The sequence below is a fragment of the Diorhabda sublineata genome, chromosome 7 (genome assembly GCF_026230105.1).
Source record: "Diorhabda sublineata isolate icDioSubl1.1 chromosome 7, icDioSubl1.1, whole genome shotgun sequence".
Classification (NCBI taxonomy): domain Eukaryota; kingdom Metazoa; phylum Arthropoda; class Insecta; order Coleoptera; family Chrysomelidae; genus Diorhabda; species Diorhabda sublineata.
In genome coordinates this window covers 15,034,967-15,059,063 of record NC_079480.1, presented here as the reverse complement: position 1 = coordinate 15,059,063, position 24,097 = coordinate 15,034,967, and the positions used below count along the sequence as shown (strand labels likewise).

The 24,097-nt window shown below is 31.9% G+C and overlaps 1 protein-coding gene across 1 annotated transcript in view; it reads right to left on the bottom strand.

Moving 5' to 3' along the window:
• LOC130446435 (serine protease inhibitor dipetalogastin) overlaps positions 1 to 24,097 on the bottom strand; it is a 56,882-nt gene that overhangs the window by 9,643 nt on the left and 23,142 nt on the right. The window contains exons 2-5 of the mRNA XM_056782702.1: positions 10,476 to 10,607; positions 5,789 to 5,936; positions 5,107 to 5,268; positions 492 to 635 (exon numbers count right to left, since the gene is read on the bottom strand). Of these exons, the coding sequence (XP_056638680.1) occupies positions 492 to 635; positions 5,107 to 5,268; positions 5,789 to 5,936; positions 10,476 to 10,607 (586 nt within the window). The remainder of the gene's footprint in view (positions 1 to 491; positions 636 to 5,106; positions 5,269 to 5,788; positions 5,937 to 10,475; positions 10,608 to 24,097) is intronic.

Sequence of the window (24,097 nt, the reverse complement as noted above, 5' to 3'; positions counted from 1 at the left end):
CTTGTGATATCGTGGAGGAGTAGCATTTCGTTTTTTTGGATAAGTTGAACCAAATTTCACTTTTGAATATGAAAGGGCAGCTTTTCCTCGCTGGGACTACACAGATTAAGCAGTCGCCTATTTAACGCCTTATAGGACTCGCCTTTTTAAATATTCATAGAGATATTGGATGTTGAAACAGTAAATTTTCAAATTATTCAAAGAGTAGATTGGAATTTGTATTATAATGTCGAAAAATCTTCATATGGATTCGTACTTTCCAGCCAGGAAAACTCCCCAATCTGATCACAGCTTTACTTCCTTTTCTTTCTTTCTTTTTTTTATTTTAATTCGTGATCCCCCCGAGCTGAAATCGCGCCGGCCTGTCACTCATTTTAAGAGCTACTAACTTATCACAGGATAAACTTGCTGACGTAGTTTGAGAGATATTACCTAATCATTCTCAGGACCAAAGTTTCGTTTATATTTGAATGACCCTCGTATTTACTCACCCACAATTTTTCGCTTTCATTCTACAAACGTTCGCATATAGTTTCCCATCTGAGCCACAAGCAGGTTTGGCGTTCCTCCAACAGGATTCTCGACAATGCCGTGTTGTTTGACAATATTTTTTATTCGTTCTCACTACTCCTTGACTGGAAACAAACAAAAAAATAATTTATAGACAAAGAAAAATATTCAAAATACCATTTTTCCATTGTGTTTTATTTTAACAAGACATAATTCTAACAATCCGAATTTTAATCGGAGATAGGTGGTGTTAGGTGTATCATTTACATTTATAAATACAGGGTGTTTCAAAAAAAGGTGATCCCGTGTCAAGGATAGATGGAAAGCTGAGGAATATTTGAGGTTTGTTCAATAAAAAAATTTCGTAACGTATTCAAAATAAAGGGCATTGAAGAAAAAAACAGTTTTCTTCGCGTAAATGAGACCCCATCGATGAAACGGATACATTTAGAAAAATTGGGACTGAAGATTCGTTTCTTGTAATATTTTACAAAAATCCAGTCTAATCAGTATAGGATTTATTTTTTTCAAAGTTACTGAGCTATTTGAGGCCTTAGTGTGAAATAAACAACATTTTGATGATCATGTATTGCGGTTCTTGGACTCAAACTGTTTTTTGTTTTATACTTTGGCCCCCAATAGTTGATTAACCATAATTATTCGACTTTGAATTTTACATGGCAATAGCATTTGCCATAGAAAACTGTCATTCATTGATAGTTACGACGTTGAGTAAAATTTTACCCAAATTTTTAATACATTGACATGGGACATTAGGAAGCTCTAGTGCAGCGTTATGAAGAAAAGTTTCCTCCAAGAAACTTACCAAGTAATTTAAGGTATTGAACGACGTTGTAGAGAAACTGGGAATGTGAGGTCTGAAAGAATAAACTCTGGTAGACCAAGAACAATTAGAACCCTCGATAAAGATACTACGATTTCAAATTTAGTTGATCGAAATCCAATAAATCCAAATACTTAAAGGATACTTCAAGAGCTACAGCTACATCCTTATCATTACAGATAAGTCCAAGAGCTCTTGCCAGACGATCTACTGGTTATAGTAGATTTTTGTTAAACATTACAAGAGAGGACAGCCCTCAATCCAAGTTTTTTATAATGTATTCTTTTTAACGACGAAGCCACATGTCAAAATTAATGTTTGGGTAGCAGCTTTATGTAACAAATAATAGTCTACCTGAAAATTTTAATGGTGGATTTTGTAAGAAATCACTTATTCGAGATATTAAAAGATTGAAAGTGAAAATCTCTATTTTTTATGCGCGTTGGAAAATTGGTAGAGGTGCACAAGCTCTAATTCATTAACCTCCTCGATAATGCGATTTAAATCTTTTGGATTAAACAATTTAATCGTATCTTAAAGATAAAGTTTATACTACAGAGGTAACTTCATCTCAAGAATTGAAAGACCTCATAGTTGATTCCCAACCGTTTAGAATTTCAATGGATTCTTTAGAAAAAAAGATACGCAGGACATTTAAAACACCTGCTCTAATTAAATTCTATTTTATGTTATTAATCGTTTTTTAAATTTTCATCCAGTGATTTTTTGTTTAATTAATATCTTTATCAATATTTTATACCAGCATCGATACCGAAAACGGTATTCCTTTAACCACCGAATATTTTTCAGTTTTCTATCTATCCTAGAGACGGGATCACGTTTTTTTGAAACACCTCGTATAGAATTATAAGATTTACCTACTTACAACAAGGTATACAATCATCTGTTCAAGTTACAAAAAGCAAATAAGATGGAATACCAATTCATCGTTTTTGTTTTAACACGATATAGATTAAGCGTACAGTCGTAATTTATTTATAAAAAAAATTATTAAATAATGTGGGAATAGAGTTATAATAATTCATTCTAATCATTAAGGTCATTATATTGTCAGTACTGACTGTTTTTAAAAGCATCAAATCAAACGGTAACCGAAAGGAAATTCCGATCATATTACAGTTAATTGAGAACTTTTCTCTTGATACTTTTTTTTTTAAAATCTCAAACGAATTATCTAGCTTTGATTAGCGATATGCGTTTCTGTTCTAAAATAGAGCCATATACTTTGTTTGGTAACTTATAGAGCAACGTCGTTATGTTATTAGAAATAGATAATCCTAGTAATTGAATTATCGGATGCGATGTTAAAAACTGTTATTTTTAATGTCGTGAATGATACGATTTTTCGTCAAAAAACCGCATATTTTGACTGCTTTTTACGTATAATTCTGTAATGATGCATTTTATCGAAAAAAGCGTGATAAACAAAACTGAAGCTTATAGAAAAATAAATAAATTAAACTATGTTTCAAGATATTAATGTTTTACCTAAAACAAGTTATAGATATTTGATTAGCTTTTGTTTTACGTAATTGAGCATTTAACCTCAAATAACGGGAAAAGGGTACATTTTTCAACAAAAAGTCATTAAATACTTTTTAAAGAACTTAAAAAGACCTTTCGAATGACCACTAATAAAGGTCGTTTCGACTGAAATTTCAGTGAGATATGATGTAAAAAATTTAAAGCTAAAAAATTGCACTAAAACTAATGCCATTTAATTGAAAATCAAAATTAAACTTATTCCTTCTACTGAATATTTTATTTGGGTGTTATTTACGACATATTAAAATTTAGTTTATTAGAAATGCATAATTTTGAAAAAAAAATAGCATTAAATAATACTTTTTTTTATTTTTCAAAAAAATTTGTTTGCTCATTTTTTCTCCATAATTGTAAAAGATACAAGAACAAATAAACAATCAAATTAAAGCATTTTTTATTATTATTTCGCTTTTTTATTTTTCTTGTAGCATAAAAATTGACGGTTTTATAACCAAATTAATCTGTCACTATAGTGCGATGATAGCTTATCCACTGCTCTTTGACCCTTTATTAATAAAATGTTGAGGATCTCAAGCCCTTTTAACATACATAGGCTCATAGCCCTGAAAATTACCTTTATAATGATTTTTTGTAGGATATGATAGCTTCAAAATTAATGAAGTTACATAAAAAATAAGAATTTGAAATTTTTTTTGTGAATTATAGGATAGAAAAAAGTTCCAAATTTTGGCGCCCGGATTTTTTCAGTTAATATTAAGTTGCCTGCAAGTACATTTGAGAGTACCAAGAGGTAAAGGGGTGGTTCTTAAGGGTTGTCAGGGTGTAGAGAATGAAAAATTACTTCAAGTAGAGACAAGAAACCAAAAAGAATGCAAAATCTAGAAAATGGTAGTCATTAGATTTATTTTCTGCAAAGAGGTGGTTTTTAAAGGTTGAATAATAAAAATTGACAACCAATTAAATTTTATTAAAATGCTATGAGTTTTTTACAGTAAAAATGAAATTGCAATATTTTAAATCGTTAAAAGATTTTTTCCTATATTATTTTCAGTTTTTAAATATTTTAAAGGGTTGATAGTTCAAAATATATAAATTTTCTATTATACAATGTGTTAAGATATTTATGATACTTAAACGAAAAACATTTGAATTGAAAAAAAATGGGAAAAACTATAATATTGGTATTTTTCGATAGGGGGTGGTTTTCACCTCTTAAAAACAATTTGCACACCTCGCGACCATTTAGATATTCCCGCAGATCAAAAACGAATGATGCGTTCAAATTACTTCAAACGCATGCACACTGTATTGATTTTAATGGGGATTGATTTGAACAACTATAAATTCATATAGAATTTATTTGTCTGTTTTAATACTTAAGTAGCAACCCTATTGAGTAATTATTTGGGCTTAGATGCGAAAAATTGTAGCATCGCATTTTCAACATCTCATTTGTATTCAAATTTTTCGTCATCTGTATAAATAGTAATCTGAAATGCTGGATGTGGTAGGAGTTTAATACCACCAAGTTCTTCGATTTTACTTTCTTACAAGTAAATATTCAGAGCTATAAACGATGTAACTGTTAAATTATATAAATTAATAACCAATAAACGTAAATTAGGTATCTCCAAATTTCAAAATAGATTATTATTTTTATCATATCCTTTATTTTACTAGTATTCTGATTTAGTTTTCTTACTTCTATTTGTAGGTTTTGTTTTTTCCATTAAATATGCTTTCCAAACATTTATAGCTTTGTCTGTTTTGGTATTCCCAAAGAAAAGCGGATACAACGCGTTTGCATCGTATACAATTTTATTTATTTTTCTAATTGTTACCTGGGTATTCCGTAGCTTAGTCGAGTAAATTTAGTTTTGATCTTTACCCTAAGTTTATCAGTAAAGTCTGTAGTTCGAGGTTTGATCATTCGCGTGGATTCTTCTTCTTTCCTCCATAGTATGTCTAACGCTTGTTCCTTTTCTTCCATGGTTGACCTCTACTCCACTACTACCAATCTATCGTCTGTCATTCGTTTATGTTTCCAAAAGCTGCTTCGTTTTTGATATATCTGGTCTTGTTTCTGATATATAAGTCATTATAGACGCATGGATACAATATCAACAAAATAAATGATAAGTTGAAAAAAATATTGTTTTCCCATTTTGGAAATGTTACAGGCTTACTGGAAAATGATAATATTTATCAAGGTTAACTTCACTTACCCGCAAGTAAGTATTTTCATCTGGCACGTGTTCTTGTAGACGTTTCCATCACTGCCGCATACGGGTCCATCCATAGGTGCTTGCTTACAATCTACTGGACAATTTTCTCTATGCGCACTGATGTTATTACATGCACCAAGATGTGATAGACCAATACCTAATCTGGAATACGTAAAGTTTTATAAATCTCCATAGTAATTTCATTTGTATGTTTCCTAATAACAAAAATGTACGAAGGCGGTTCAAATATGATCGTTGTAGATGGCGCGCCTCTAACAAAGCAGCAAATATGGAGAAAATATTTGACATAAAAACTGCACCTTCTATGTTACCTTACATGGATGTGAGCGGGATTGCCATCAAACAATTGAGTTTTATAGAGAAAAATTAGATAACGATGTTTATTAAATGTATTATCAAGTGCCTCTATTGATATGAAAAAGCACCTGCTGACGAAAAAATCATCGACTGCTTTAGCAAACTACTTATATAGCATAAAACATGAAAATATTGATAATTATGCGAAAGATATCGAAAAACTTATAATCGATTTAATCTCAATCTGACAATATAACACTCTGTATAAATTGTTGTTTAACGGAAATACTTAAAATCTGCTGACAGCACTAAAATCGAACAATTTTTTTTTTAATTGCATGAAGAGAATAAAAATTTTCTTTACCTGCAAATTTCAACTTGTAACATACACCGATTGCTGTACGTTCGGCCATCTGTGCCGCATACAAGATCCTTTTCACCTCCGCACCTGTGGTCACACTTCGATCCACTCGATCTCTTACACAAATTTGGGTCCGAAGATAATGTTACACCTGCAAAAAACCGTTTAAAAAGAAGAAGAATAAGTATTTAACTAGAAGTTTAACAGTTTTGTTTCCTTTTTTTTGTTCTAAAACGAAACAATAAAAAGAAAGCAGAGTTAAATTCTGAAATAACCGTTTTATAATCTAGGTTATGATAAAAATATAACAAATATTTCAATAAATATTCCACGAATATTTCCAAGGATAAATGACATCTTATACCACGTAAAATTGATGGATAATACTTTGGTTAACAAGGATCCAGGAATATCTCCAAGGATAATTGTCATCTTATACCAAGGAAAGTTGATGGATAATACTTTGATTAACAAGGCTCCACGAATATCTCCAAGGATAATTGACATCTTATGCCGAGGACAATTGATGGATAATACTTTGGTTAACAAGGATCCACGAATATCTCCAAGGATAATTGACATCTTATACCACGTAAAATTAATGGATATCATTTTGGTTAACGAGGATCCACGAATATCTGCAAGGATAATTGACATCTTATACCAAGGAAAGTTGATGGATAATACTTTGGTTAACAAGGATCCACGAATATCTCCAATGATAATTGTCATCTTATACCAAGGAAAGTTGATGGATAATACTTTGGTTAATAAGGATACACGAATATCTTCAAGGATAATTATCATCTTGTACCAAGGAAAGTTGATGGATAATACTTTGGTTAAAAAGGATTCACGAATATCTCCAAGGATAATTATCATCTTATACCACGTAAAATTGATGGATATTATTTTGGTTAACAAGGATCCACGAATATCTGCAAGGATAATTGTCATCTTATACCACGTAAAATTGATGGATATTATTTTGGTTAACGAGGATCCACGAATATCTCCAATGATAATTAACATCTTATACCAAGGAAAGTTGATGGATAATACTTTGGTTAATAAGGATCCACGAATATCTCCAAGGATAATTATCATCTTATACCACGTAAAATTGATGGATATTATTTTGGTTAACAAGGATCCACGAATATCTGTAAGGATAATTGTCATCTTATACCACGTAAAATTGATGGATATTATTTTGGTTAACGATGATCCACGAATATCTCCAATGATAATTAACATCTTATACCAAGGAAAGTTGATGGATAATACTTTGGTTAACAAGGATCCACGAATATCTCCAAGGATAATTGTCATCTTATACCAAGGAAAGTTGATGGATAATACTTTGATAAACAAGGCTCCACGAATATCTCCAAGGATAATTGACATCTTATGCTGAGGACAATTGATGTATAATACTTTGGTTAACAAGGATCCATGAATATTTCCAAGATTAATTGACATCTTATACCAAGGACAGTCGATGGATAATACTTTGGTTAACAAGGATACACGAATATCTCCAAGGATAATTATCATCTTGTACCAAGGAAAGTTGATGGATAATACTTTGGTTAAAAAGGAGTCACGAATATCTCCATGGATAATTATCATCTTATACCACGTAAAATTGATGGATATTATTTTGGTTAACAAGGATCCACGAATATCTGTAAGGATAATTGTCATCTTATACCACGTAAAATTGATGGATATTATTTTGGTTAACAAGGATCCACGAATATCTGTAAGGATAATTGTCATCTTATACCACGTAAAATTGATGGATATTATCTTGGTTAACGAGGATCCACGAATATCTCCAATGATAATTAACATCTTATACCAAGGAAAGTTGATGGATAATACTTTGGTTAACAAGGATCCACGAATATCTCCAAGGATAATTGTCATCTTATACCAAGGAAAGTTGATGGATAATACTTTGATGAACAAGGCTCCACGAATATCTCCAAGGATAATTGACATCTTATGCCGAGGACAATTGATGGATAATACTTTGGTTAACAAGGATCCACGAATATTTCCAAGATTAATTGACATCTTATACCAAGGACAGTCGATGGATAATACTTTGGTTAACAAGGATACACGAATATCTCCAAGGATAATTATCATCTTGTACCAAGGAAAGTTTATGGATAATACTTTGGTTAACAAGGATCCACGAATATCTCCAAGGATAATTGTCATCTTATACCAAGGAAAGTTGATGGATAATACTTTGATAAACAAGGCTCCACGAATATCTCCAAGGATAATTGACATCTTATGCCGAGGACAATTGATGTATAATACTTTGGTTAACAAGGATTCACGAATATCTCCAGGGATAATTGTCATCTTATACCAAGGAAAGTTGATGGATAATACTTTGATAAACAAGGCTCCACGAATATCTCCAAGGATAATTGACATCTTATGCCGAGGACAATTGATGTATAATACTTTGGTTAACAAGGATTCACGAATATCTCCAAGGATAATTATCATCTTGTCCCATGGCCAAGCCATCATTAGTGATGGGTAACTTTATTATCCTGGTATTCCAAGACAATAAAGTTACCTTCCAATGGATTCCGAGACATACTGGAATTGAGGGAAATTAAATAATAAATGGACTTGGTGAAGTAGAGGCGGTCAAACCCTCTGTAGGATCTGAGCCCTTCTGTGAAATCAGCTACAGGACAATAGAGGAATCACTAGAATAGGTGGTTGATAGGAAAAAGATCAGTTACTGGAATTAACTACAGGGGTTGAGTCAGGAGAAGATACTCCTAGGAACTACTGATTACTACGAGGAGTCTTTATCCAGAACGTATTTAAAATGGAAAATGGAGATCTTTAGAAGCTAGAACTATCTAACATACTGAAATTTCTCAAATGTATATATGGATAGTTATAAATAATCATTATTCTCAGCGTTGCAGCAAGAAAATGGGACATAATAATTTTTTTTGGGTGGCAGTGTATATGAAATCCTGGATGGACAAAGTAAAAGCACTAGAGTGAAGTTAATCACTATTCTTGGAACTTGCATACTTGATCTTGATGATCTTGATCATACTTGATCAATATTGATAGAGAAAGAAATTATTGCAAATTAAAAAATTTTGTAGGTAGCTTAAACATTTCAGTAATGCCACCATATTGCATGACGTCATAGGTATAAAATAGAAGCTGAGTATAGGATTATGATTAATCTGAAAAATGGTATATAAATCGTGTTTTGTGCTAGGATATAAACATACCACGACTAAAACACCTGATAAAGTTTTTTTTGATAATAAGAAATTCTAATATACATTGGTTTGGTCTTGGTCGTTTTTTAACCTATAAAAGGTTTATTTACTTTATTCTTATATATAGAAAAATATCTTAGGCTTCTAAATGTTCTTGATTTCGACTTCTATTTGAGCCTTTATTAAAATATTGAAAATTAAAGAGGATATTTTATTTATACGTAACTAATAAATAAAAACACGCTACGTTGCAGGCAACGATAACCTCGTGATCATCAAGCAGACAATGTTTTTATTGAAATTATGACGTCCCAATGAAAATCGTTTTCTTAGGTAGTTAAAAATTTGAAATTTTTGCGATTTTCAATTGAATATTTAGATATTATTTTTTCATTTTTGTGAAAGATTGTGATAGTTACTTCATACTAACTCAAAAATTTCATAGTTTATAGAACCGGAAAGCTTCCCATTACTTAAATTACAGAAAAGAAACAAATTATTCACAACTACTTTTGTCTTTTAATCTGTCAACTATGTTCAAATTTGCAATAAAGATGAATAATTCGTAACTACAACTTACTACCAACAAAAAAATTGTGTGTTTAAGACATCTTCTACTGTGATTCATTAGTATAATTTCTTTACAAATTGCGTGGTAGTTCGAATGAACCCAATGGTCTATGGATAGAGAGAAAGACAACCAAAGGAGTCAGACAAAGACAAGTAATTAATTGATCATTAATTCGACATGAGATTTATACGATTACACGTAAAATGATTTATTCATAATTTATTTTGAGATAACGCGACAAAGCAAATGATTGCAGATTTGATCATCATTATCGATTTCGAATACTCTAAAAAAATTGATTTAACCGAAATTATTGACAAATTTGATTCCCAGAAAGCCAGCAGATCTCATTTATAGTTAATTACTAAGTATATAGGTAGTCTTCGTAGAAGGACTGATTTGTATACTGTTGTTTCTAATCTCTAATTAGAGGATATTTATTTTTTCAGTATCCTCGTATTTTTTTTATCATTATTACCTGCGTGGCTTAGAAAATGTGATTTTTCGTTAATAGATATATAGTTGAATTTATGTCATCGTTAAGTAATTAAGTAATTAAGTCTACCTCTTAGGATCGATTTTACGTAATGTATCGTATACGAATAAAGAATCGAATTATAAACTGGAACAACGCGAGTTGTTTTTTCTTCCACAGCATAGACAACAGTAGTGTTAATAATATTATTTTAAAGATAATTTTCTTTTATTATAAACAGATTATCAATTTGCAATTTCATTGACTCGAATCGATGTGGGATTCAAGTTCAACGAAAGTTGTTTGTGCGCGAAGTATAAAAATTAATTTTAAATTACTCAAATTTGTAAAATGAACAGTCACCTTTGCCGCATGTTTTTTTCTTAAGTTCGCAAATATTTGGATATATGATTCCGTCACTTCCACAAACTGGATCTCCGTAAGCGTTTTCTTTGCATATTCTAGGACACGAAGCGTCTCTGTATGCTGCTATTTCTGAAAAAAAAACATGGAAAAGTAAGTGAAAAATTAGTAAATAGACAAAATAAATAATAAATAAATTTTAGATAAATACATAACCGATAATATACAAGGTGAGTCGGGAGGAGCGCACCAAACTCTAGGAGTGTATTATACACGTAAAAACTCTTATCCGATTTTCATTTGTTTTCAAGTTATAGCATATTAACAAATTATCACTTAAAAATTTTCTTAATCATAGCGTTCTTTCAATAAATGTTCAAAAATACCGCCATTGACTTCTAAACAATTTCTGCTTCGTCTAAGAAGAACTTTTGTTGCTCTCCCAATTGATTCATTTCTTTCTTCTTTAATATGTGTCCACTTTTATTTTGTGGACTTCGTTCCTCATCCAGCCCCATAAACAAAAATCTAGTGGTGTGAGGTCTGGATATCTTGCAGGCCAATTAATGGGATCTCCACGACCGATCCAACGCCCTGGAAAACGTTCGTCCAAATGTTGCTTGACCTGATATGTGCAGGAGCTCCATCGTGCTGATGGTACATCTGCATTCTAATATTTACAGGAGCATCCTCTAATAGGCCTTGTAATTCATTTTGTAAAAAATTAAGGTAGTTGTCACCTGTGAGACGATTCTCCAAAATAAAAGGGCCAATTATAAACTGTCAACCATACCACACCACACGTTTACAGAAAAGCGATGTTGAAAATTGCTTTCGACTGTTGCGTGGGGATTTTCGTCCGACCATACATGATAGTTACAAGTATTATTAATGCCATCACGGGTAAATGTAGCTTCATCCATAAAGAGTATACTCGATACAACACGATGATTATTATTTATCCACCTTCAAAACTCCATACGGTTAGCGTAATCCAGTTATAAGCTTTGTTCGAGTGTGTTTATCCCCCTTTTTTGTGGAATTCCCAATTGAGTGGCAATTCTCCGTAAGCTAGAAGTTGCTTCTTCTTCTACTAGATGCAGAATATTTTTTACTTCTACCAAACCTTGTCGAGTAGCGCGTTCAGATATATGTTAGCACTGGGAAGCTTACCAGTCTCGCACAATTTGTTGAAAACTCTAATAAATACGTTTTTATAAGGATATCGTTGGTGTGGAAAACGTCGACGATATTCTGCAGCAGCAGCTGTAGCATTTCCATTACAGAAACCATACACAAACACCATATTTGCATATTCTAAATTTGAATGAGTATCTGGCATTTTGCAACACTAACAATCACATAAATTCAAAATTATACGTTCTGTTACTGTTCACTGTACACTGACAGGTCATCAAAACGTCAGAATTATCAAATGCCTTTGAGCCTCAAACATGGCATACTTTGATAATGTTAAAATTCAGATATAAGTATAAAGCTAGTTGAAAATTTTTAATTACTCCGTAACTTGAAAACAAAATCGGATAAGAACATTGAAGTTTTTTTACATTATTTTTACGTGTATCATACACTCCTAAAGTTTGGTGCGTTCCTCCCAACTCACCCTGTACATTTATACTATTAACATTTAGTTTGATATTAACTGAATACAATCGGTTTTTTAAGGGGGTCATCACATGTGATTGGCTCAAAAAATCGTTTTTTTTTCTCATAAATTTCTTTCTTAACATGTCTATAACACTGTAGTAAAGTGATTTTTGAAAATTCGAAGTCGTTTTCAAGATACAGCAGGTAGAAGAAAGAGCTGTTCGGAGCGCTGATTTTGCAGTTGGGGCCCGGGCCTATTGTGTACCATCAACTTCATACCTGGCCCCCTTTTTATACATATGTACATCTATACAAGTTTAGACAAGTTTCTACAGGCTTAAACAGAAATTTCTATATTTATTGAATATTTTACCGAAGTTATTTTAGTCTTAATAAAACTTCGAAGAGTGCAGGTAAGTTGAGATTTTCATAGCTTTAAATGGACTTGAAACTTTAAACGCGTTTTTCTCAAAACTGTGTTTTTCAAACTTTCCTCTATCGTATCTCAAAAACGGCTTGATCGAATGACTTGAAATTTATAGGGCACACTCAAGACATGTAACCGCATGGAGTGAACTATTATCAATCCAATATTTACTAAATTTCGATTTTTTTATAGCAAAAAACAAAACGCAAAATTCGCAACTTTTATTTCAAACGACTACCAAAAGTCCAATGTTTTTTATATTCATTTCATAATAGTCCATTCCGGGCATTTAGGCTTACAGGTTACAACCACCGTTTTGTTTGAGATAAGCCAATCAGTCGGAATCGTGGAGGAAGTGCGACCTCATTTTTTCGAGGCGGGTGTATTCAAAACGCTGTAACTCAAGTTCTACACAATATTTTTAACTTGAAATTTATATTATACTGTCCAAATATATGTTAATAAATAATAATAAACTTAAAGCTTTATTTATTCACTGGTCGTAGAAAAAAATCTATGAAAAACAGGCCGTCATATGGGATAACCCCCTTAAATTTCCAAGAAAGTAAACTTTGGGAAAACTAAAAAAAACTGAATAAATCAAAATATTTCGTTAAAAATAGGGATTCAAACTTTTATACTCGTACTCGTACTTTATCCATAATTTAGTTATATAGTTTTAAAAAAGTGAAACTCGCCCTTTAAAAAAAATTAAGTTGTTTACAATTTTCTAAAAAGATTATAAAATTACTAAAATTAGTTTAAAGAGGAAAAAAAAATCAAAGATGTAGATTTGAAGCCAAATATTTCTGATTTATGGATCATCATTGGTTTCTTCCACCTCCAAATCGCTGGTAATCATTTTTTTTTCATTGGCACTCGACCTTAGTAAGCCTTAACCGAAGGTGGAAAGGGTAAAACCAGTAAAAAGTTGTGATGATAAATACCATCTATGTTTTAACACATCCTTTCAATTTAGATTCATAAACAAACTAAAGAGAATACTAATTTGAAAGTACTATCCTTCTAATCTGTGTTTTTTCTTTTGATTCTTGTGATACACACGATTTTTTGTAAAACCTATTTTGCCATTTCTTGAAATCTAAAACTATGTCATATGATGTAATCTCACGAACAGTGAACTTATTAAACCGTGATGAGTTTTGCAGAATTATGTCAGTTATTTCATGAACATCAAAAACGTGCTCATATTTCTTTAAAGCCTTAAATATTATTACTAAATCACTGTCACATGGAAAGAACAGGGACATACTAAGCGACGTTCTGGAATCTGTTAGATATAAGCAGAACCTTGACATCGCTTGGTTTTCGTTTTGACCTGAACGGTTATCACCAAACAGATGAAGCTCAGTGTACTGATTTTGAGTATTCTTTTTTGGGGCTCTATTATTTCATATCAAAATCAAAAGCACTTAGTACATTTTGGAGCATGGTTTTTCGTGTATTCTACACCGAAATCGAATGTGAATTCTAATTTTCATTGAAGTAAATAAAAACAAAGTAGTTGAAGCTTCTATCAAGTCGTCTTCCTATATGAATAAATATTTATGTTTCTAAATCTTCTTGATTTTAGGTCTCTTCTGATTCAAAATTAGTTTTTTTTATAATTTTTGAAAGATAGTTCCGAGTTTTTATCAAAATATGATTTATCGTATTGATGACCTCTTAGTCTATTTTCTAAATACTGAGATGTCTGCCCTATGTAGACACTTTCACAATTAGTACAAGGCACTTGATATACGAGTATAATATTATTTCTTTTGTTTTTTGGTGTTTTCGATAAATATTGGTCATACATCATAAAGTAGAGTAACAAGAATTAGGGTGAAGATGAATCATTATCATTAGTAACTTATCAAAGATCAAAGCGAAGTGAAACACAATTCAAGCACTCAAGTTTCGGAGAGGCACTCATTCCCAAATCCCTCGAGTAATTTTCGATAAATTTCCGCGGATTTTATGTCTGCAAGTACCCTAAAAAGCAAAGTTACGCGGTCGCGGATATTCTCTACGCTTCGTCTAGCATCCAGTGCAGCCAATTATCAAAAATTCCGGTTTATATTCGAACCACCCTCTATTCGTTTTAATTATGCATAAAACTTACTCTCCAATGCCGTATTTATCGATCGAAATGTCAATTGAATTCAGAATGAGGTCTGGACGGAACAGAACTTGTTAATTGAGATATTGATTTGAATTAAACACGAAAGAATTGTATCTATTTTCTAATAAATCCATCTTTTTAACTCCTAATTGAATCATAAAAACATTATAAGTAAATTTGTATGCCTCGAGAATCTCTTCTAGGTCAGAGACACAAAGAACTACGAGGTATTCTTGAGAACTGGCAGTCTCTGCAAGTACGTGACTTTTATTTTATTGAAACTTGTTTGTACTGGAAATTGCATTTGATTGTTGTTGCTTTGTAGATCAGTGGGCGCATTCAATTTCGTCTTTTATATTATGGTGAAACAAATTTTAATTTCCGGGTACATTGGCGTCAAAAAAAAGGGAAAATAAACTAAACACCCAAATATTACCAAAAGTTATTCAATGAATAGAAAAATTATATCAGATAAAACTAAGAAAATATTGATAATATAGAAGAGAAGTTATGAAGAATGAACAGTTATCAAAACTTTATTATTATATTATAAAATTATTATAAAAGGAAACATTGAACAAAATTATCGTACATCTTCTTGTTTTTGTTCACAATTAATTATTACTTCCAACGATCCAACGATGATTTTGAATAAAGGAACGCTTCCCAGAGATGGGTGGCCCAGGGCGATCCAAAACCAGCACGGACACGATAGATCCTCACGTCAGGAACGGTACTCCTAAGTGAAGCTCATCGCTGCAGAGAAGGCAATCCATCTAGAGGTTACTCCAACAAACCAAATCCAAATTGAAACTATGAACGGGTTGGAAACTAAATCTATATCACCCACACATTATTACAAACATTGATAACACATATTTTCATCTAGATACAAATACTCAACTTGTATTGGACAAAACTGAGCTTAATACTCAAAAATATCAGCGGAAGTATGTACGAAACGACAGGTACTAATTAAACGAGTTGCTATGGAAAGGGCCTTGGAGGTATTAATTATAAAGAAGCAACCTCGTAGAGCAAATTCTTTTATTTTCAAAAGCATTCGATGACGTAGCTCTAAACTTCTACTTGGACTTCATCGTCGCTATTAGGGAGTTAAGTCCAAATCGGGAATAGGGCAAAACAATCCACCCTAATCTCTTCGAAACCTCCTGTATTTCAAAACCGTGAAGCAGTACTACATCCATTAGTTCGTCATGTAGATAACTCGTTGTAGTTTGGTCAATGTTTCATAATATTTCTCATCCCAGGTTGTATGAAATATATGCGTGACCCCAAACACGGACTCCGGAATCTTTCCTTGCCTCTAGGCTGGTTTGAACTTCTTTGTTAGTGTTGAATCAGATTGATTTCACTGACTAGATTGTTGTTTTGTTTCGAGGATGCAATGAAACACCTACGTTTGTTGAAGAAAATTTCGAGTACGGTCAATGCGTTGCTTCTTGTGTCAGCATCCGACGGACTCAACGAACACTCATCATCACGATAACCCAACATTGAAGTGCTTTCAATTGCACCATGAGAAGATCTTTAAGCAACTCTCTGTTGATTTTCTGGACAATCGGAATGGAATCCGTGAAATTCTATGTGACCCTTATGAGACGTGCTGAAAGGGGATGGAATAAGTCAGATGCCTTCGCACTTGGTGGAGAGGCAATTAACACCTTTATTTCTAAATACTGTTAAATGAACGATGATCTACGCAACGAAATTTTAAACGAACGAGCGTTTGAGGGAATCTTACTTTGGGTACAAACCTCGTATATAAAAAGATATTTTTATGTGAATTAAATAGGTTTGTGACACTATTATTTGTTAGAGTGACACTAATTTTATTCGCTTGGATATTAAAAATTCTATAAAATTATAAAAAATATCGTGAGAAATATTTTTTATTGACAAACTACAGTTAATATTTATTCCCAAAAAAATCGAAATGTGATATTTGTTTTTATAGCCAATCTTGTTAAAGTAACGGGTAAGAGTTTTTTCATACAGTTGCGCAGAATGCTAGTTGGCCACGAAAGTGGCAAAAAATTTAGTTAGAAAAACTAACGTCCAAACGATCTCGTACAATTTTATATTAATTTTACTGTTTTTAGAAACTACACGATGCTTTCTATGATTCAAAAATTCTTTTCGAATCTTTTTACAAGATTTAAAAATTGTAAAAATAGTTATAAAAGAATCAGAAATGATTTCTAATACTTATTTTCAATAAATTCATTTTAATAATTGAATTTTTTTTGTCGAAGATCTCCACGTTAGGACTAACTATAGATGTTTTGACGCTTTCCTTTGACTGAGGGGAACTTTTTTTTGTACCTGTATAGTCTAGAACGTTAATTAATTCTCAATATTAATATACCGTTGAAATATTACGAGGGCCGTTTTTTTTCCAAGACATTTTTCGAAGAGATTGAGACATTTGTTATATATATATGTGGACAAGCTTTTCAATAGCCTCTTCAAACAAAGTTGTCGCCAATGAATCCAAGTAGAGTACAAAACAGACCTTGAAACTTCTGGAAATTCCATAGACAAAGCAGTAATGGTGAATCTGCGGTTTTCTTTAACCATTCTGTCAACTGACAACACCATCACTTATGAAGTTTTTCCCATACACACAACTCAGTCTCCGATGGATTTCTGTAGCATTACAGCCTTCAGCCTGTAAAGAACGAATCACACTTGGCGGAAGCATCAATAATGGCGGATATGTTTACGTGGTTGTAGCACAACGCCGACTGACGCCTGAATGTCAACAATGAGTGTATAGTGCGAGAGCTTCGCAGTCGCCTGCAGCGCATTTTATACAATTGAATTATCACCCAAAATTATTTCTTTCAATATTTGAGAATTCCTAGACTTCTCAATCAAAGAAATATTCAATTCTGCAAAAGCTTCCACAACGTCGTTTGCATAATGAGCAGTTGCCATAACTAGACAAAACACAAAATTTGTCGTTGAAAATGGTTACAAAACCTTCAGCGGGCTTCCGATTTTCTTGATTTTTCAACTACATTTTGTTTATTTGGAATGGTGCTTACATATTTCTTATAGTTTTTTATTTTTTGCTCAATTTTCGTTCCAGCAGTTTTCCATGAGCAGCTTTAACCAAAGCTTCCCTTTCCCTTTTTGGAATTTTCTTCGGATAAATGTTTACCAGTATTAAGTATTTTTAAATGCGTGGTCACCACATACGTTCAATAGAGCTTGGCGTTAGTCAACATATCAAAAGAAAGCGTGGTACCAATAGAAGACATTATTGACCACTTCACCAGATCTAAGAACAAACGCACGAGTCTAGAAAATTTAGAAGAAGGTTGTAGAATATCAAGACAAAACAAAGAATATGTAAAAAATCTAGATTGTTTTGGTTGGTGTATGCATACAAAAATGTCTTTGTGGAAGACCCCCGAACCCCTATTATCTCTTGGTTCATAATCACAGACAATCCAGTTAGCTTCCCTTGTAGATTCGCCACTTACGTATCCTTATAATTTTGTATTTCTGGGTTATCGATCTATCAACTTATAATTATTTCTTCGTCGATTATCCAAGTCAAAATCCAAAAAATTAATTCACATTCTCAAGATATTATTATAATTATTAATAGATGAATGATTATTTGAAATTATAACGCTAGATGTCGTAATATATGAAATGCTTCAATTTTATAATTAAATAACAAAAAGTGTATAATCTGGCCCGTTTCACAATCAATTTCAAGCCAAATTCTATTGTTTAAATCCCTCAAAAAAATGTATCGAATTAAAATTGGTATTCTAAGTATTACATCTACGGAAAAAACAAAATTTAAGTCTAGAATTAAGGAGGTCAATAAACGTAGTGAATAAATACATTTTGAATGCAGAAAAAAACTAATAATTTATTATTGCTGAACGCCTGAACTTGAACGCTATGTCGAGGTCAAGATTAAAATTTACATCTAGTACAGGCAAATTAGGCGATTTTGAGTTAAAACCTTAAATTAAATTGGGAGATTCTGGGAGGTTTTGGGATACTGAATAAGTCTAACATTATCAAAATTACGTGCACGGATATTCGAAATTTTTAACTTTAAACACAAAAAAATTCTGTACAAAACAAGGTTTTTATTTTCTACTAACCTAAATATTTTCACTTTAAAATGGGATTTCGAAAATATATTGATTCAATTAGATTAATTGTCAGTTTGATATAATTCTAATTGCATCAGAAAAAGGTAATTCGAGGGAAAATAATGGATCAGTCAGAGTCTTCATTTTCATCGTTTTCCTCGTCACAATTAATCGATTCGTCATCTTCTTCTTACTCTGTCACGATTCGAAATCGATTCTGTGTAACGTGCTTTCTCAAGAACGACTTATTTAAGGAAAAACGGGACATTTTGAACTTTCTTTGCCTTTTCAAAATTGTAAAAATGAGAATTCATCATCTTGAGAATGTTTTTGTATTAACTTGAAGTTTCAAAATGTGAATAATGAAATAATAATCAACCGAGAACGAATATAGTGTTCATGATCGGGTTTTTTGAAAGTTGAAACCAAGAAGTAGTTCATGAAAATATCGATAATAACATAAACGACAAATTTCTCATTGAAATTGCTTGTTTATATGGCAAGCGATGTAATATATCCATTGAAACTTCAAGTGCTTGTTTGGGCAAAACATCTCTTTATCTCGCAAGATTTTCGAAAATTTCCCAAGTCGAAAATTACGTTAGCTTACCCAAATAGAAAATAGAGATTTTAACCGTCATTAACTAATTTGATTTTTTGAAAACGAAGTAATTTTCCAAGAGTTAGAGCAGTTTCCATGTGGAACGTAAATTGGCGGAAATTCGAGAGCGGATGCTCCGGCTCTCAGCGTTGAGGGAGATTTAATCAAATTTAATCAAAAATATAATAGTGACTTCAACGAAAAAATAATTCAAAACTTTTTTGTAGAAAATTTTGTGCTCTACATTTATTATTCGAGCAATTTTTTTCGAATTCCTCTTAGTTTTTGAGTTATTCGCGTTTTGAGTTACAACTTCCAAAATTTCGAAAACTTATATCCGTAATTTTGTTAAGGGTTGCTAGGCTTATTCAGAAAATCGATTTAATCATATTACCTGTACTAATCAGTAACCTTCTGTGAGGTATTTAACGTTTTAGACCAGACAATGGATGTAAGATTCTTAACAAATATTTCAGTCTAAATAAAAATCAATCTCACGTATCCACTTATATGTAAATTTTTTTGAAATATATTATTATAATTAATATAATTGACAGAGAAAATGATAAAATCAAATTTATTATTATTAATTATGAATTTAAATGATTTGAAATTATAAGTTTTTCAAAATACATAAAAGATTCAAGATATTCTGATTTAGATTTCTGCAGAATTCCCAATAGAAAAATTGTTTGGTTTGTCTGATCATCAGAAAGTTTTGAAATTGTTGGATTATGATGATGATTTGATAATGAACAAGACTGGCTGTGAAAAAATTTATGAATTATGTCATTTAGCCTACACAACAATCCTAAATAAGGAAAATACAAAGGACGTGATCTCTTGATCCCGAATATACCGATGATTTCAACGGATTTACCATTCGATTTTAAACGTTTATAAATTCTGGTACATCTGGCCTTTGCGACAACTATAAATAAATCGCAAGGCCAGTCGATGGAAACTTGCGGAATCAACTTGGAGTTTCCCTGTTTCGCGCATGGATAATTATACGTCATCTTTGTTTATTTAAGCACCACACCATGGATCGTTTTTAAGAGAATATCTGAGACACATTTTTCAAAGTATTCTGCATCTATTTCATCATGATAATCTACCAATATGGTTCATAATATGAGGTTTTTCATTTCTAGATAGAAATTTTGAAACTGTCAATAAATCGGTAATTACCCAAAAATCATCCCCTATCGACGTGAGGCTGAGGGGGTGATAAAGAAAAGTATAATAAACACAAAAATATTATACCAGCCGTCGGTCATCCCTCATTAAAAAATAGAGATGGTTAAAGAATAAAAATTTGACATTTTCGGAATTACGTGTTTTAACAAATTATAAATTTTATTTGAAAATACATAAACAAAAAATACAGCTAAATATTGTAAATAATATGTGAAAAATATATGAAATTAATTCAGTGGAATTATGAACAATTGTAATTGTTAATTGACGTAACCATTTATAATTATTATTTTATCATATAAAAATACATATGGAAAAATTCAATAACTATTTTTTTATGGTAAAATAGGGAAAAAAGGATCGAGGGGCGTGGCGGGGCAAGGGCGGTGTTAAAAGAGCACGGAAAGATGTTGTATAAATAATGTTCTTGAGTAGAACCTAACCTAACCTAACTTAACATAACCTCACCTAACCCTAACTTAAAAACAATGACCGACGTATAATTCCACCTTAAGTTAGGTTAGGTTATGTTAGGTTAATTATTATTTAATTATTAATTAAACTTTTGCAAAAAATTTTAATAAAGGAGACTAGATCATTTTAGAACCAAAAAAATTGAACATTAAGTGGAAAAAAATTATTTAACCATTATGTTTAACTAATTAGAAAACAAGTTACTCAAAATTGTGATATAATTTTTTTTAATAACATAAAAAAATCGTAAAGTTTACGTTTAAGCGCTGGCGTGTATCTTTCGTTTTTGAATAGAAGTTTTTTCAAAAAATTCGTGAAGATTAAATTACCAATAATTAAAGAAACTTTGACAAAATTTTGGAGCTTCCATTTCAAAACGAACAATGCGTGTCAGCGCTCAAACGTGAACATATAACTTTTTGTCATTAAAAATACTTACATCACAATTTTCAGTTAATTTAGTTAAGGAAAAACTACCAAAGGCGAGGATTTTGCGAGCTTATTGTAATGTCTGAGCTAGGAAATCAAGCAAAAACGGCCGCATTTGTTTCATCAAGATAATGCACCAGCTCCAACATCCATCATTGCTATGTCCAAAATTAATTAAAGTTTGAATTGATACCTCATGCACCATATTCGCCATATTTAGCCCCATCGTATTATTTTCTGTTATCAGATTTAAAAAAATAACTCGGTGGTCAAAGATTTTCCAACTATGAATATGTGATGTCAGAAGTTAATGCCTTTTTTGAGGTACTTGACGATTTTCATTATAAAAAGCGTATCGAACTTATTGAACATCGTTGGGAGTTGAAAGGAGATTACGTTACATTTTTGTCCAAATTATTGTGTTTCCTTTGTTGCCCCAGGTACTTTTGGCACAACATTTTCCTCAAAAAATGTTGTTAGTCAAAATTAAATTCAAGTAAAAAATCGATTTCTATTTCGTAAAAATTTCAGCTTGCAGAGCTTCCAGTGAGAAAATATCATTGAGATACTCAAGAAATTTGAAGATGGTATTATATATAAAAGTATATCTACAAATATCGCTTAATTAGATTTCATAATATTGCGTATAAAACTTCCATGATATCATTATGTTTATTGAGGCAGGTGTGCAACAGAATGTTTATATTATGTTCTGGTTTAATATATTTTCTGAGAACCCACATCTATACAATGTCGCAGATTATGTTACAAATATAGGAAGAATATATTAATTTCTACTAAAGTTGATAATAAATTTGCATAATGATGATGATATTCTAAATAAAACAAGATAATGATGTTTCTATAATAGCAAATAAAAAAAAGAAAGAAGACGTTAATGAAGATAACTGTCTTAAGAAAACCTTACACTATCAAGTGGCTTGATCAAATGCTTGAGGCTCTAATTGTCTAGATTTGAGCTTCCTGGCCTTAACATTGGTTACTGTAAAGAAAATAAACGGTGGTTTTTATCAATCACCGTCAATGCTTGCTTCAAACGGATTTCTAAACTATCAATCACGCTTGATACAATCAATTTGTTCAAGCATTTGATCAAACCGCTCGATAGTTTAGGGTCTAGGGCCTACTTTAAAACAGATAAGCACAAATATGAAGCAATCATCTGTTTATTTGGCTATAATCATTGGAAAGAATGAGGAATGGTGAAAAGGGATTGATTTATTGAATGTCGAGAATTGCATGTTCCAAAAACATTAATAGAGCTCACCAGAAGTGATCTGATCAAAATGCCAGTCCGTGGATGGTGGAGTAATATCTAGGACAAAACCAAAACACGCAATGAACTTTAGGTCAAGAAAGAAAAGGGGTTGAACGTTGATTTATTCACCACAATCAATGAGTCATAGCATCATTCGTCAACGTCTGAATCGTTAAGAATCACAATTGTAGCTTTTCTAACTACTTCATCTTGGTGATTTTCTTTGAGGTGTGAAGTAAATTTTGGTTATGAAGAGTTAAGCTAGAGTTTTCTTTAAACAACTTGCCTCAGGTTGCTTTCGGGTTGGCAGAAACATAAACGATGCATTGTCTACTGGTTCCGAGGTCATATTCAAATCTCTAGTAATCACGTGACTAGTCTAGCTTTTCCTGACCCTACAGAATTTCACAGAGCGATTGTCGCATTCATTTTTATTCAAAGGCTAGACGCTTTGGTGGATTGTTTCTTATTGATGAACGTTATTGACACTGATTTGTCATACACCAACTTCAAGCTTGATGTGAAACTGATACTGATAGACAGAGAGGAAAACATGGAAAATTACGAAACAGGCAAGTGTATAAGATACAAGGAACACAACAACAAACGATTACAGAGAAATTTTAATAAAGGAGACTAGATCATTTTAGTACCAAAAATTGAACATTAAGTGGAAAACATTATTTAACTATTATGTTTAACTAATTAGAAAACAAGTTACTCAAAATTGTGATATAAGTGTATAAGATACAAGGAACACAACAACAAGCGATTACAGAGATAGCCAGAATCCATAGCCTAGATCTTGGGAAAAATTTGGAAATGCAGGAGAAGATGCAAGGAGCATATAAAACAGAGTAGAGTAGCAAAAAATAACAAGGATAACCAGGACCCTTAGAGAGACAAAGAGTAGTACTCTGAAAAATTTAGATCTTAACAAAACCGTAGAGTTCAGCAAAAGATAACAGGGATAACTAGTAGCTATAGCCTGGGTTTTGATTGAGATGAGATACAAGATATAAGGAGCAATAAAAAAGAGTATAGTACAGAAAAACGAGCAGAAACCCAGAGGTTAGATCCTTAATAAGTATGAATGAGGAAAGATAAAAAGATACTAGAAGCATAGAAATCAAATAGAGTGCAGAAGAAGGTGGATAGATAGCTATGTCCTCCATTCTAGATCTTCAAAAAGATTCAAATATGCAAAAGAAGAAGATGAAACAGCGTGGAGTGCAAAAAAAACGAGCAAATACCCAGAGTTTAGATCCTGAATAAGATTGAAGGTAGAAAGATAAGATACAAGAAGCATGGAAACCGAATAGAGTGCAGAAAAA